General features: G+C 51.3%; 2 protein-coding genes across 2 annotated transcripts in view; one reads left to right on the top strand and one right to left on the bottom strand.

Moving 5' to 3' along the window:
- The first annotated feature begins 445 nt into the window (after positions 1–445).
- The window catches only part of GRM2 (glutamate metabotropic receptor 2), a 38,122-nt gene continuing 22,508 nt past the window's right edge, over positions 446–16,059 (top strand). Inside the window, exon 1 of the mRNA XM_090021403.1 lies at positions 446–1,029. Within this exon, the coding sequence (XP_089877529.1) occupies positions 559–1,029 (471 nt within the window). The 5' untranslated portion in view covers positions 446–558. The remainder of the gene's footprint in view (positions 1,030–16,059) is intronic.
- IQCF6 (IQ motif containing F6) lies at positions 7,198–9,770 on the bottom strand. Its single transcript, XM_090021404.1, has 3 exons — positions 9,744–9,770; positions 8,729–8,890; positions 7,198–7,614 (listed from the first exon to the last, which is right to left on the bottom strand). Exons 1-3 carry the CDS (start codon positions 9,768–9,770, stop codon positions 7,198–7,200), a joined length of 606 nt encoding a protein of 201 aa, XP_089877530.1.

The following is a 16,059-nucleotide window of genomic DNA, read 5'->3' as shown; positions in this document are numbered from 1 at the left end:
TTCTGGGTTCCTGTGCTCATATACATGTTTGCAGCTGAGTGCTGTATATGGGAAGCAGCTTGGATCCACCTTGGGCACTAGATGTAGAGTCTCTATGGATCCCTCAAGCAGCCATTCCTGTCCTTGTTCCATATAGGAAGGAGAAGCTGGTGGTCTACGGGGCAGGGGGTAGTTAGGGCACTGCTAGAGGGTCTGACCCACGGGCTTGGAGCAGTCAGGCCAAGCCTGGGGCACAGCTGTGCTGATTCCCTGTTTATGTGCTGTCAAGAGGCTGATTATTGTCGGTGCTGGTGGTGTGGTCCTAGGTCCCAGGTGGGAGTGAGCCCACCACCCATCACTGTCACAAACTCGGGGCAGAACCCAGCAGCTCTCTCCTCTGGATGGGTTGCACTGATTCCCTCCTCCCTCTGCCTCTGCAGGTGCTGAACGCTCCCCTTCTCCCCACGGGCAGCACTATCTGTGCCCCACCAGCCCATAGTTGGACATCGGGCACCATCGCTCCTGGAAGTGCTGCCTGGTGGGTCGGCGTGGACCTTGCTGCCCCCTGGTGGCAGGGCCATGGCACTCTTTGCTGCCTCGTGGGTCTGGCTACTCCACACAGCCACGTGCCTTGCCAACAGCCAGAACCCCAGCTACAGCACGGCCGCCAAGAAGGAGATCAGCATGGAGGGAGACCTGGTCATTGGGGGGCTCTTTCCAGTCCACGAGAAAGGCAGGGCCAGCGAGGACTGCGGCAAGATCAATGAGCACCGGGGAATCCAGCGCCTCGAGGCCATGCTCTTTGCCCTGGATGAAATCAACAAGGACCCCAGCATCCTGCCGGGGGTCACACTTGGGGCCCACATCCTGGATACCTGCTCCAAAGACACCTATGCCCTGGAGCAGTCCCTGGATTTTGTCCGCGCCTCCCTGACCAGAGTGGACGGTTCAGAGCACATTTGTCCTGATGGCTCCTATGCCATCCATGATGACGTGCCGACAGCAATCACTGGGGTCATCGGGGGCTCCTACAGTGATGTCTCCATCCAGGTACCATGAGTACAGAGGGGACCTTGGGCATGGGGAAGCCAGGGGGTAGAGAGCTCTGGACACCGGCACTAGCAAATGAGCGATAGAATCAGTCTTCTGTGACAGGGCTGAACCCAGTTTCTACTGGCAAAAAAGTCGTTACAGTTTGACAGTGGAGGGGTAGGCTATAGTATGTGAAATGAATTGAATGGGTCTTAGCTCAGATCGTAGCCAAGACAGCACAAAGCCTTCAGCAGAGTGATGAAGGACTAGATAGCCCACAGAGATCTGCCCATCTGCCTTCCCACTCCTACTGGGTTATTCAAGGTCAGGTGTGGAGTATGGGGGTTGCGGGTCTTGCCCTGTTGCTGTCTATTCTGTATCTCTTCTCTGTATAGTCCCTGAGGCTGTCAGTCCCCACCTTACAGCAGCATTAGGTTCACTGCAATTAAATAAAGAACCAGGAATGCCTGTTGCTTGGTTTTGACAGTATGATCTACCTTGTGGTTACAGCTCTCAGCAGAATCATAATCCAGTGCCGGGGCTGCCATGACTCTGCCCTGCCCTGCCTGTCTCAGAGCCTCCTAGCAAGATGGGAAGGTGTAGGGAGGAAGCCATAGTATGGAAACAGCTGAGAAGCAGTGACCCAACCCATCCTCCTGCACTGACTTCTCTGGGCCAAAGCCTGCTGCAGTGTACAGGCTCTGCAAACCATGGCATGAATCAGGACCAAAACTGACCCTAAATCATTCCATGTCTTCATGGAGGATGATGGCACTGCTTCCCTTGGCATTTGATTGCAAACCTAGAACCTCTCTGACAGGCATGTTGTTTGACTGGCATTGCACATCTACCTTGCTTCAGTGTATTATTGGATTTGAATGATATGGAAGAGCTGCTTCTGAACAAGCCCACTGGTTAACCAAGTGGCATGCAGATTTTCAGCCTGCTGCCTCTCAGATGCCACTGGTTGGATAGTGACCATGGAGACAGCTGAGGGCAGGATTTGCCAGAGCTGTGTACCAGAGCAATGTGGCTCTGTAAAGATCCCATCCATCCAAAAGCTATTGTCTTCACAGACACATGCTTGAGGAGTCTCAGGCCAGTGCATGGGTGGTTATTATGTGATGGCAAGTCTGAGCAGCACCCTCTGGACAGCTTTTCCTTAACTTTAGAGAGTGTCACCAGGGGTTCTCCTCTGTAAGTCATAACCCCAAAACAGCTGCCAGCTAGCAGTTTGGCATTCGAGGCTTTCCCCTGCCTCCTGCCTCCTGCCTCTGCAGCTCCACCACAACCAGTGTGCTCAGCCCCTTGCTCCCAGTCCTGCTCAGACCCCAGGTGTATTCCATCAGCTCTCCCATCCTGGGGTGTCTTCACTCAAGTGCTGGAGATCTCTGGTCAGAGCATGGGTCTCGGGTGCAATTGAGACTCCACTGAGTCCAGGTTGGGTCATGGTGGTGCAGGGTTGACTGAGACCCCTCATTGTGGGTAGGATGGGAGCAGAGGTGGAGGAGCAAGGTCTGGTAGGTGGGGAGGCCTTTGTAATCAGTTAGGTTGGGGCGGGCAATTATTTTGGGCGGAGGGCCACTTACTGGGTTTTGGCAAGCCACGGAGGGCCGCATGATAGGCAGCCAGGGGCAGATAAATATTAATTTTCTAATTTTTTTAGGGGTCCTGTGGGCCAGATAGAATGGCCTGGCAGGCCACATCTGGCCCCCGGGCCACAATTTGCCCACCCCTGAGTTAGGTTGTCCCAGCTGAGCAGAGGAAGCAGCGTGAAGGTGAAGGAAAGTAGAAAGAACACAAGGATCCAGATAATAACCATGCTGCAGCCAGCACTGTCAGAGCTCGCTCACCCAGGCTGCTGTGAGAGGTGGCCATGGCATGCCATCATTACAGGTGCCTCCCTCCTCAGAGCACTGCTTGGTCTAACATGCAGTCTTCAGCTCCCGTAATATCAGTGTTCAGAAAGAGCCTGTCACTTCCAGGGCGTATCATGTGTGCAGTGTAACAGAGCAATGCCATGGAGCTGGGAATGGTGCTCCTCCAGGGGTGGAGAGAGATACAGCTTCTAGGGCTGGCATTTCCCCTGTGCCCCATCAGGAGCCTTTGCATACATCCACTCCATCATGGTAGCCTCCTTTTGTTCTCCTCCACTGGCTGAGAATAGCAATTGATCACTGTGGAGGAATGGCAAGTCTGTAGCTCTTCCATGGCCCTGGAGACTGAAGCCTCCTAATCCAGGGACTACCTGGAGAGCAACAGCACAGGCAGCAGATATGCTGCCCACCAGCATGCCTCCAACCTAACCTGAAGGCCCAGTCTCCATGACCCGCTTGGCCTCCAACCTCTGTGCATGGAGAGCAATTAGTTACACTTGCGGCAATGACTTTTGCAGTGATGGATCTAGCAGCTCTCCACAAGGAATTGCACTGAGCAGAAGGTGACTGATGGGCGAGGCATGTCCGAACTGCCCTGTGTCCTCACTGCTTGAGCCTCAACTGTCCTGGCTGCCCGAGGGTGGCTGATGGGATTGCAATCCCTCTGCCCACGGGATTGCTCTAGGCTCTGAGACTCTGCTGTTAAACCAACGCTCCATTGAACGAAACTGCAGTGGCAAGAAACAGCTGCGTCCCTCGTGTGTGTCCAGTGCTTTACAGGGACCTGCGGGTTAGGGCCATGGGTTGTGTGGGACCATGGATTGGAAACAGTAGGAGAGCCTGTCCTGAAGTAGAGGCTGGTTCACTAAGGATAAATGATGGCAGCCCAAAGGACCTGCAAGGCCCGGGGGCAGTAAAGAAAAGCAAGTGAGATGGGGGCAAGTAGTGAGGTGAAAACAGCACCAGTGGGGGTGAGCCACATTCTTTTGTATCCCAAGAGGATGACATGGCACATGCTGTGAGCCTATAGCAGATACACTCAGACCTCGGGGGGGGATGTGGCCTGTGGAGGGGTAGTTTTAGCAGATACACTCAGATGACAGGGGTAAGGATGGGGCCCATGGTGAGGGGGCACTGCAGATACACTCAACCCCCTAGGCCCCAAGAACAATTGTAGCAAACTCTCCTAGGGGATACCAAACACCTTCAGCCCTACAAGGTGCCCTGGCCTGCTGCAGCTCCCTCATGCTCTCCGAGCCGCCCCCCCGCTTGCCGCGGTGCTGACGCTAATCACAGCCTGACTCCTCTACCTGCATGGGGCGGGTGTAACCTTTTTATAGCCCAGCGGCTGTTTGCTTTCACCAGCCTCTTCCAGAGGCTTCCCTCCCATGGAGAGCGCCAGGCATGCAGGCTAACAGGGTGCTGGGCCCCAGGCATTCAATTGCGTGTGGTTCCTGAGCGACAGGGTAATTAGCTGCTGCTCCTGAGAACCTCCGCAGCTGTATTAATGCCATAATGAATGCAAATTAATATATCATTAGCACATAGCAAGGCTGTTACTGGGGGAGCAAGGGAACACGCCTTGCTAACACCTCCTGCATGGAGATGCAGACCCAGCCAGCCTGTTGCCAGTGCTCCGCTGCTCTCAGGAGCTGGTCCCGTGGCTGCAAGAGCTAAGAGGAGTGTCTGATGGGAAAGGTCTCCTCTGGCTGCCGCCTTACATGTGGGTTCACTCCATCACTTCTTCAGTAGAGCCCTGAGCCACTGCTGGCACAGAGGGGAGGGGAGTGGCTTACCAGTTCCTATTCACTACGTTCTCCCTTCCTCTGTCCCCTTTTGCCCACCCCTAATGCTCTGCTTCGTTTTGTGGCTGCCTCAGCTCTGACCCCTTTGCCTGCCTGCAGGAGGGGCACCAGAGGGCCCTGGCAGCACACCTGAGACCCTGCCATCTGCTGTTCTCATCCCATGGCCATCCCGAGCCAAACACCGCCCCCCGCCATGGAACTGCACTGGAGCCAGCAAGATGTGGGCAGGCGGGAAGGACCAGGTCCCTGTCTGGCTAAGGGGCAAAATAAACACAGGAAAGGGCTGAAACCTTTGCTTGTGTATGACTCCCCTTCTTCCCTGGATGGGGCTGCAGGACCCTAAACATGACTGCAGCCCTCTGGGAGGTCCCACGTCATGAGATCCCTACATCCGCCTTCCCTCCCTGCAGCGCTTGCTTGATTTGCTCTGAAAATTCCCCTCTGCAGCAGATTGCAGAACAGCTGGGGCCATCACTCTCCCTCCACTTCCAAGGCATTAGGAGGTCCCTTGGAGCCAGACGCCTGCCCCAAGGGCTGCAGAGGGAACCCCTGATCCCAAACCACTGCTTCTCTCAGAGCCAAGGGGCCCTGAAGAGATAAGGAAAGAGCACCTTTCAAGGGGGAGAAGGAAACAGCACCAGGAGAGAGGGAAGAAGGGAGTGGGGAAGGGGGAGAAAAGGGAGGTATAGTTTGGGAAGGGGAGAACGCTGTAGGAGGCAAAGAGCCAGGGTATGGGAATAAATGATCAGCAGTGATTTCTGATTAAAATGTCATGAATACAATGCAAGTGGGTGGCAGGAAATAAAGTGATCGTTTTCTCTTTGGAGATAGGGTAGATATCTAGCTAGATGGAGAAATAGATAGCCAAGAAAGCAGTTAATTACGTAGCTGGGCAGACAGTTATACAAAGGGGCAGGGGAGAGGCAAAATAGATAATTAGGCAGCTCATTAAAAAGATAAGCAGATCATTAGCTGTAGTGGCAGACCCTGGCCAAGCTGGAGATAGAACTGTGTGGTGGTGCTGATAACACAGAGCCAGTTATTAATAAGCCTGGGCTTTTGTAGTGCTGTGTGTGTCCCCCCCAGGCTGGAAGGCGGCCGAGTGTGTGCTCGCTCACTCGCTTTCTGATTCTCTCCTGAGTCCCCTGGGCTTTGTGCACAGAGCTGCAGATTTGATCCAGCTGAGACATCGCATTTCGGAATTAGCACCCTCCGTGCCTGCCTGCTGTCTGCTCGCCCCCACATGGGCCGGCATCCCTCAGGTCACTGAAAGAGGCTGCCTGGAGCAAGGAGAAGCACCTGTGTCAGGGCACACACACACACACACACACACACACACACGCCCTCCCCCCTTCCCCACCACCCCCGCACCTCGCTTTCCTGTTAAACAAACCAACCCCAAACACCCCCTCACTGGCAGCTGCAGCATCTGAGTCCACAATCTTGGTAAGGCTTATCACATGAATGGCAATGCACCTTGCACAGCTGAAGCCTGGGGCATGAAGGTGGCTTTAAACCTAGAGTCAGGGTCAACATGGCATCAACTAGAGCAGCCCCAGGGGCCCTGATAGACATCAGTCTACCAAGGGCTCCCTAGCAGTTGTACAATAACCTTTCCTATGCACCTAGCCATTGTGCAATAATCCTTGTCATGCTCTGCTCACCTCCTGCTGCCCCTGTCTGCAGCATGCCCCATACACAGGGGCTAGGGATTGGCACAGTGTGGAGCTGGCCTTGTAGTGGGGGGTTTCCTTGGCAGGTTCTGGTGAAGCAGTCCCAGGGCTCATGCACTGTTGGCTCTTGTGGGGGCATGTGTGAGCTTTTCCCCACTGGCCTGCGCCATCTCAGGCCTGGTACCAGTTCCTGGCTGGGAGCAGGCATAGAATGAATCCGCCACACCACATTCTCAGTTTTAACAAGCAGCCTGGAGACCCTCTTGGAGGAGCTGTCAATTCAGAATATTTTGGATTTGCAAAAATCACGGCTAATGATGCTGCTGATGTCATCCAGAAGAGCCCTAAAGCCCTTTCACAGGCAGCCATGCCCTGCTTTTCTCCCGGTTACACTGGGGTAAATCTGGAAGCACTCAATAAGACTACTCCAGACTCACATCATTGTAATTGGAAGCAAAATCAGACCCTGGCTATGCAGGACTCACCCAACCATCCCTGCGGGGACACTCTCAGGTAGGGGACAGCAGCTGTTGGGAGCCAGTTATTTAGGATGCAAGGTGAAAACCATAATAGGAGGTAGTGTGGGCTATTGACTCCCCATGTGACCTTTACCCCTGGATTACACCATGGCCAGGATTGTGCATTTAGATGCCAGTCCTGCCTTTCTATTTTCAGAGGCCCTCTACTTCCTGATCTACAAGACTTTCATGAAAGCAGAACTGAGGAAAAGACTCGGAGATCATTGTCTGTCTCCCAGGGAAGGTGTCTGGGAGGGGTTTATTTCACAATCAGTGCTTGTCTTTGTAAGGAGCCTTCCCCTGTGGAGTTTCTTTAGCCAACAGCAATCTCAATGAACAAGTCCACAGCTTCGTCTGCCATCTTTTTCCCAGCCCACCCCATGGACTCTCTGTGATAGATGTACCGGCGCCAGCTGTTTTGGAGGACTAGAGCTGCCTTCTGGTACTTCTTGTACTGGGTCCTGGCCAGCCACCTTCTGACCAGTGACTGCAGGAGGACTATCGCCCTTTCAGTCCTCATGTACGTCACCAATTCCTTTACCCGTCTCTCCTCCCTCTGCTTGAAGGCAACCTGGTGCCACCACCTCTGTATCACCAGCACAGAGAGCGTGGCATGGTGCAGTGTTCGCCGGACCAGCTGGCCTCGCCACCATGACTGGATTGTAATGGCGAATTGGTCGCTGGGGTCCTTTTTTTCAGCAGGAGGCTCTGGACATGCAATCGCTTCCTCCTGTGAATAGAAGACAAAGACCTGGCCATTGCTCTGGGACAAAAGCTGTCCCTGAATATTGTCCAGATCCTCAATAAGTCAATACTCAAACATGGGAAGCAACTTGAGTTTTAACCTGTCACCACTATGGGTGTTTGGTACCCCAGCTATGGGTCATCAGCAAGGGGCCTTCTGCCCTAACACACAGGCTTCTATCACCTGTGTTAGAGGAAGGACTCTGCTGGTCAGTGGGAGCAGTAAGTTGCTATCTTCTTTGGGACCACTACAAGGTGATAAGATAGACGCACACAGTCCCACAGGTCATACTTGTTGAACACCTTTTTGTCCAGAACTAGGTGTCCAAATAGAGATGTATCCAGGCCCGTTTCAAAGTATGCCAGTAAGATCAACCCTACAACTAATCACGGCTCTGCAGAGCAGGCACTGCCTGGTTGCCAGGGAACTGTGGGACCTCCTGTTTTGGAGGAGCATTAAACAGGCATGAAATACCATCCTGATGGGCTCAAAAAATGAAACACTCTCAGTGTGGTGCTGTGACTGGTTGGGTGGAGGGGTGTGATACACTGTAGTTCCTCAGCAAAGTGGGATCTCTTGACTTGGGGGTGAAGAGCTCCCTGAATGAAAGCCTTTCTCTAACTATTGAGGGGGGCTTGTGTAGTTTTCTGGTGGGTCTAGACCCACTGCACCTGCATAACAAATAGGCCTGAAAAAGAGGCTCAAACAACCTCACCAGAGCCCTTCCATTCTGCAGCGTGAGGAGTGGAAATGGAGGGAGAAAGCTCAGGTAGGATACTGGGTCAGAGAAGGAGGGAGGTCCCTGTGTGTGATGCAGGGAAACCTGTTCCTGACACACTACACATTTAGCAACTGCTTATTCAGATCTTCCCCCCTATTGACATGGGGGAGGCTGGGGTCTGCATATCACATATGGCTTCCAGCGCCTGGGTAACTTAAAAAGTATTACGATGAGACATGTTAGGGTCCTTCCATGCTGGCTAAAGTGCACACAACACCCAGTATTACCACTGGGAGCTGGCCCCAGGCATCTCGCGGTAGGGAGCACCTCTGGCCTTTGGAGTCAAAGAAACCCCGTGTGTGAGGGGAGGGCACTCACCCCAGTAACAGCTCCCTGATCCAGACAGCCCAGCTGCTCTGGGGGGGATGCAGCAGCTGAGGACTCCTTCTGAGCACCGTCCCCCCCTGCAAGTGCTTGGATGTCAGGCTTCTCTTTAGGATCCTTCTTTTTGGAGATGTCCTTGAGGGCTTTCACATCCACCTACGAAGAAAGGGAAGTAAAGAGGTGCTGAGCCTAAGGAAGGGAGAAAGTTCCTGGGTCTGAAGGTGAAGATACAGCAGCTCCATTGCCTTTTCCTCTTCAGCTCATGCTGTGGTTATCCAGACAACCCAAGCAATAAAGTACAGGGATATGAGCTGGAGATGGAGTAGCCAGGGAAAGTCAACAGATCGTGTGGCAGCTGCAGCTGTTTTCATTGCCAGTTTATTCATTAGTGCCCTTGTCATCACTGGGGTCAGTATTTTTGCAGTCAGCCAGATCATATCCCACAGGAAGCTCTGATTCTAGGCCCCAGGGCTGGCATTAGGAGGTCCTAGAATAGCTCCCTGTAGCCTCGCCTTGCTCGGGAGGAAACAACCCTTTAGCAAGTTAAGAGATCAACTGCTGCATCGCTGCATCAGCTCTGTGTGTGTGTCTGTGTGTGTGTGCCCACAGGTATGTTGGACAGAAGCAGGGGTGAGAGGAATATAGTGCTGGCTTGCTGCAGGGAATGAAGGAGATCTAAGACAGGTGCTGTTACCTTCCACGCTCCCCCAGCAAAACCCATTTCTGAACAAGACATCTCCTTTCTTAGAGGAGGGAGTGGAGTCACGCTCTCCTAGAGGGCATCATTCCCATGCTTCTTCCATCCTAGGCTTCTCCCTCTACCTCCATTACCCAAACTGCATCCAGAACCCACTACACCCTGTACCAAAGAGCTTGTCCTCTCCTGGACTGTGGGGGTGGAGAGGAGGACACCGTGTCCAGTGAGGGGATCTGAGCTTTGCAAGTGTCCATTTCTAGGGTGAGATCTGCAGGTAAACCGCGGTGTATCAGCGAGGAATGCAATCCATACAGGAGCTTTACTTGTTTGTGTCCCCATGGTGCACCTCACTCCTCAGAGAAGGACCAAGCTCCCGAAGGTGGTTGGAGTTCACCTTCCAATAGCTGAGGGCCGTGTAGGACAATAATAGCAGCGGTATCCTGTGGTCAGAGTTGTGATGTCACAATGGACACTGTGGCATGATCAGTCAGGCTGATGATCAGAGCTGAAGGCTTTGCTGTGGATGGTGGGCCATTGGGGCATCTTTACATGTGCTCCAGGGGTGGGTGTTTAAATTGGAGAGGCTCTTAGGAGCCACTCTAATTAAAGCACCCACAGCGTCTCTTGTATTCAGTATCCCATGCTTCAAAATGGCAGCAGAGGTGCTTTAACTAAAGCTCGTTTGATGAGCATTAGTTAAAGCACCCCTGCCACCATTCTGAAGCATGGGGGTGCTGAATACACAATACACCAAGGCTGCTGAGGCATGCTAATCAGCATGCTCCAACACACTTGATTAATTAAGTCTGCTCTGATACATTGTACTTACAGCACATTGGACACATCCCGCACGTCTACAGGTGCCCATTCAGTGACATATATGAGACAAGTGGGTGGTCTTATATTTGGTTCTTAGTGTCCAAGGCCACAACGGGGATGAAGTAGCAGCCTTATTGGCGAGCTCAGAAAAGAGCCAAAAGACAGAGGTCACTGTGGAGACTGAAACCCCACTCAGATGGCTCGCATCTCCAGATCGGAGGGGAGGCTCGGAGGTGGGGCATCCTGAGATGAGGAACACTGCCCACCCTGCAAGCACGTAGGACTTTCAAGCTGGCTCCTGTCAATGGCACTAAACTCATTTGAAACATATCCTCTTCTCTGATCTCTTTTTCTGAGCTCTACCATGACTTTGGTGGTAGGGCGGGCAGGTGGGAGCAGTCACTTTACCTGGAATGGGGTTTTCTTCTTACTACACTTCTTGCTTCACTAGGTGTGGTGCATGGGGGACATTAATGGTCCTGCCTCCAGTTCTACTTCCTCAGCCCATCAGAGGAGAAAGCTTCTTATCCCATAACAAGACATTGTTACAACCTTGTCTGTTTTATGCCTCAACCTCCAGGATGTTCAAACTTGTAGTGAAGGGTGGAGGGAGGGCTGGCAGAGAAGAGCAGCCATGCAATACACACCCCTTGTGGATTTAAAACCTAGCAGTCCTAACTGGCACTGCAGTGCTGCAATGATGGAAAGTGCTTATCTCATAAAGATGGCAATAAAAGTTATGTGTGTGAGGCAGGTGCCAAATTGATGAAAGAAAACCATTGCAGCGAGTGTCACATGCAGCAGACAGGCTCATTGCTGAGCCATGCTAGCTGCTGTGAATGATTGCTGAGGACTCGCACTCCAACTCTGTCCTCAGTGGAGACACGCTTCATCCACAGCGGGAGGCCAAACCTTGTCAGAAAGCACCTTTGTAATTCCAGTTGACAGCCTGGTGTCTGGGCTCATTTACACAGAGACGACCTCCAGCCTGGCCTACGCCAGACTCCTGGAAAATGTCAAACCTCTGCACAGCCAGGTAACAAGGATGCCTGAGTTCATAGGTCAGGAAACAGCTTTCTTAGATGGCTACTGCCCTCCAGCTGATACAGTCCTACAAGAAATGCTTGCAGATGATGTGGTGGCAAGTCAGGAGATTTGGCTTTCAGCCTGGCATAGACTTATAGTGCAATGGAAGACAAGTCTTTTCCCCTCAAGGGTCTTTATTTTCTCTGTTTCTAACACAGGGATAGTAACCCTCATTATACTTCCCTTCAACGTTTTTTTCTGATTTCAAATGAGCTGGCACCAGCTGCCAGCAGAAACCAGCAGTGTTGTTCCTGTGTAACCACAAAACCCAAATAGCCTCAGCCCCTTTGCTCCTTCTCATTCATCATTTAGTTCAAATGACATTGGTCAGGTTGGAATGACAGGGATTGCATCCCCAAATACATCTGTAAAGTGCCCAACACAATAGGGTCTTGGTCCTGAATGGAACCTTTGAGCATCCCTATAGAAATGGATCTTAATGACTGGACAATGCAAAGATATCTTTCCACAAACAGACCTTTGACTTCTGAGCATCACTTTAACAAATCATGTGAAAAACTGACGGGGAGCATTCAGATGAGTGGGAATATCCAGTTTGTGGTACCTCAAAGCCTTTTGAGGTGGTACGAAACGCACGTGGTGCTCATTCTTCTGTTCACGATGCTGCATATTTGCAGTGTGGTGGCAAAATTAGATACTGTGAAATCCCAATATAAATAAAACCTGTGGGAAAAAAAGTGGGGCAGCGCACATGGCTGCAGTGTGTGCTGCCTGAAACCAGAGCCTGGCTGGCTAGAGCCATACTCCAGCTGCTAGTCAGGCTCTGCATGCCCAGATCACCATTGCTGCTGCCCCAGGAGACCACCCCCTCTCCCCAGGGCCTCTGATAAGGTGCTGGCCCCACCCTCCCTTTCCCCACCTAGGGCAATTTGCCACACACCCATCTATGCATGCAAGAGCATGCCCAGGGACAACTGTCAGTGGTACAAATATGTGCTGCTGCGATTTGTCCCCAGAGAAATGCATATTTCTGCTCATGGGGATGTGCCCATGAGTTCTGAGAGACCATCACTAAAATGCACTAAGAGGGGAGACCTGAAGGGCTAGGCTACTCAAAGATGTTTGGCCAGGTGGGTAATGCAGAGTGCACTCATCGTGTTAAGGAGTTTTCACCTCTTACCTGGCTTTGGAAGTGCCACTTGCTAAATGTGGGATGAATGGGACGCAGGTGAATAATCAGGCCGTAAAGCAGTCAAATGGATCTAATGGAAAGAGGAGAGGATGGAGAAACCTTCAGAGCTCACTGCCTTCAGGAGTCATTGGGTGCAGCCTTGGCACTCGGACATCCACGATTAGAGAGAGAGATGGAAAAGCACAAAGACAGCGCTCCACTAGACGTCACCCATTGGCTTGACAGCTCCAACCCTCCCAGCTGGCCTGAGGCCCTGGCTGTTGGACAGTGACACAGATATCTGAGGACATTCAGTGGAGGGGACAAGAGGGAAACTTTCTGACCTAGCTTACAATGACAGGAACAGTCGCTGCCCTTTATGGCAAGATCCCACGTGTGCCTCCTGTACACCAAGCTGACTTCTGCTCTCTGAGGAGATGTGGCTCTCAGCTCTCTTGCCAATTGATGTGAGATCCCCAAGAACATCCTAGATGTTCAGGTACCACCCAGATATCTAGTTCACCAGCCACGACATCTTGCCACCACCTGGATGTGTCTGTGAATTCTCAGTCTCACCCCCCGTGAGCTGCTTTGAACATCTACAGCTGAACTCTCATAAACCTGCCCATTCCCTGCCACACCTAACAGGAGCCAGAGCACACTGGAATGGGACTGTGCACTAATTTGGCTTGAAATCATGACAGGGTGTGAATTATTGTCTATTAATTTGCACATTGTGTACAGTTAAGCACGAGGCCTAGGGTCAAGTGCTTTCAGCACAGCCTGGTGTGAAGTAATGCAGGGTAATTCATGGTCTCTGGTGCCTTATTGCTATTATAGAATGTAATTTTCTGTTAAAAACATATTTGTACATGTTAATTAACCAGCGCGGCTTCCACATCAGTAGTTGTGAAGTGTGTTCCGGCTCCAGGCTCCCGCCAGCCAATCAGCTCACAAGCCTTCCTCTCGCTGGCCTCTTTGACAGTCTGTATTTTTAACAGCCTCATTAGTGGGGATTTTTTTTCCCCTTTGAAGATAATGAGAATTACTGCAGAGCATCTGGAATAAGCGGACAACGTGAGCTGTTTGCAGGGGGTTGGGACGGGCATGCAAGCCCTTGTTCTGCCCTCAGTGGCTGGATGCATGCAGTAGGATAGTTCTCTCTGTCTCCTTTTGTCTTTTCCATCCTCTGTGCTTTCTCTTTATCTGCCTCTTGGCAAGGCACCTGCTCCACGTTGGAGCACAGACAAGACTTCTGTAGGGTGGAATTATGTTGCGAGGAGTAGCTGCTGCACCATCTCTCTCAGGGTTTGGCCCCTCTGTACATATTCCAATTACTGAGCCAGACCTGCTCAGGCTTGCTCTTCCTGGATTCATTTAAAGGCAATTTTATGAAGTCTCCTACTCTGACAGAGAAGAATTTTGCAATATTTCAATGGGAGATTTAATACGTTGCCTATGATGATGTTGACGTTTCTACCTCCCTCCAGTCTGAGCTTGCCTGAACCAGGTAGTGGCCCAGTGTCTGCAATTCTTATTGCTATATAACACCAATGGACAGATCTCCTGGCCAGATAAATGTGCTGGGGGACCGGGGAAGAGAGGCAGGGAAACAAGCTCCCAGAGCTGCTGGTGGGAGCTGGGAAAGGGTGGAGTAGTATGAGGAAGACCTCCTGAGGGGCTGGGACAGTGGTGGAGAATGGGGCATGTGCATGGATGGTGGGCTGGAAAGCAATGCCCAGGTTGGTTCTGTTGTCATTATAGGCCATTCTGAGCACTCCCCTTTAGAGATGCATTTCTTGATCCTTTGCCCCTTAGGCTTGACTTATCCTTGGCCAATTGTGGTTTTATGTAGCAAGGAAAACAGGGAAGAAGGAAAATGAGGGAGCAGAATCCTCAACAGGAAAATTTTTCAAAAGAATCTCCCTCCCTGATAAGGTAAGGTGTCCATTTTCACCTTGCATCTCCCCAGCATCTGGTGAAAAGAGATCCAGAGAAACTAGATCTGACAATTCAGCTGAAGCAAAACATCTTGCTGAAAGCACACAAGGCACCGGAGGTCCACAACCTCTCTGAGCAGTTAATGACTGGTGGAGGGTAGTTTGCTTCTGGTCATTAACCTCAGCTTGTCCTTATTTCCCTTGTGGTCCAAGGCCATCGTCCTGGCTACTATGAAGCTATACTTCATGGATTAACAGTGAGATTACAGTCTCCTGGAGTGTCAGAAAATAGCCTGCTCATTAAGAGGCAGGCAGTGATGATGCCTCCCCTCTCACCCCTTCTCATGGTGATTGAGAAGTAGCTGCCAGTTCGGGAGCCTTTGTTGTTGGTTTACATGAGGACACATACCAAGGAGAGCTCTGGAATGAACACTTTGGTCCTGATCCAGCAACCCCTTCGATCTTGGGAGCTCCACTGGGATTCCCACACAATCATCACATAGCATTGTCCCTTCTTCATCACCCTAAGGAATAAGTCAACTAATGGCTGGTTGTACAGAGCTTCACAGCACTGTGGTCATAGCAGATGGGATCAACTGGCCATATCCTACTGTTAGTTCTACAGTGATACAGACGTGCATGGTGTATTGCATATAAAAAGGTAAGGGCCTGCGCTCAGAGGATCATGCAGCTGCAGTTAGAAAGGATACAGCAATGGGTCAAAGGGAAGAAGTGAGCTTCACTGTGAGTTCACATCATCTTGCCATGAGACAATTGTACAGAACACACTCACTATAGATAGTTCCTCTCAAAAGGCTGCCTGTAGATGCAGAGCTCAGGTTCATGGCTTCTAGTTTCAGGGCTCATTTGCACAGGTGATGCCTGTGAGTAGCCTTCACTGCTCATGACTGCTGTGAACCATAGGCGGACTATCAGGAAATAGAGCAGAAGGAGTGCAATGGGATCACTGGGGTTGATGACCCACATAAAATATGTGGATATTTTCATTAACAACAAACCATGGAACTGCCAGGAATGTTAACACGTGAGGAGTGAGGGGATCCCACAAGAGATGCTTACCATATCTGGAGGAAGACTCCTCCCTCTTCCTACACTGGTCTTCCCTTATTTCCAGACAGATTTTCAGTGAGCTCATGATCTGTTTGAGATGCCTCAGACATCATCAGGCGAGGTGCAAGGGATGCCATAAGTTCGGCCTCTTGTTAGCCCTTGCCAGTGGATTGGGCTATCTTGGAATTGTGCTGTCATGTCACAATGATGAACATCCCATCGTGGTGGGATGAAGTTGTGTTATCTTCAAATCACATTCAGTATTTTGGGAGGTATTTGATATCCTATGAGCTGAGAGAGACCTGTTGCTGGAAATTAAGACAGATGCCATCCTGAAATGGTTGCTAGAGTTTTCCTCAAAATCCTAACCCTCCTTTTGGTGTTAGCCCTATAGGGCTCTCCACAAGAGCTAAGTGAATCAGACTGGTTGCCTGCTCATCTCCATCCTGCACATATGCTGCCTTGTGACAGACAGCACCAGGCTTTTGTCCACAGGCATACTAGTCTAAGATGCTAGACACTGACATTTGAAACAAATGACTGGAGCTGCTTTAGTTTCCCCACCTGTAAAATGAGAATG

The sequence above is a fragment of the Crocodylus siamensis genome, chromosome 11 (genome assembly GCF_052110815.1).
Source record: "Crocodylus siamensis isolate JL-2025a chromosome 11, ASM5211081v1, whole genome shotgun sequence".
Taxonomy (NCBI): domain Eukaryota; kingdom Metazoa; phylum Chordata; order Crocodylia; family Crocodylidae; genus Crocodylus; species Crocodylus siamensis.
The sequence above is the reverse complement of the archived record's forward strand: the minus strand, read 5'-3'. Positions and strand labels throughout refer to the sequence as shown.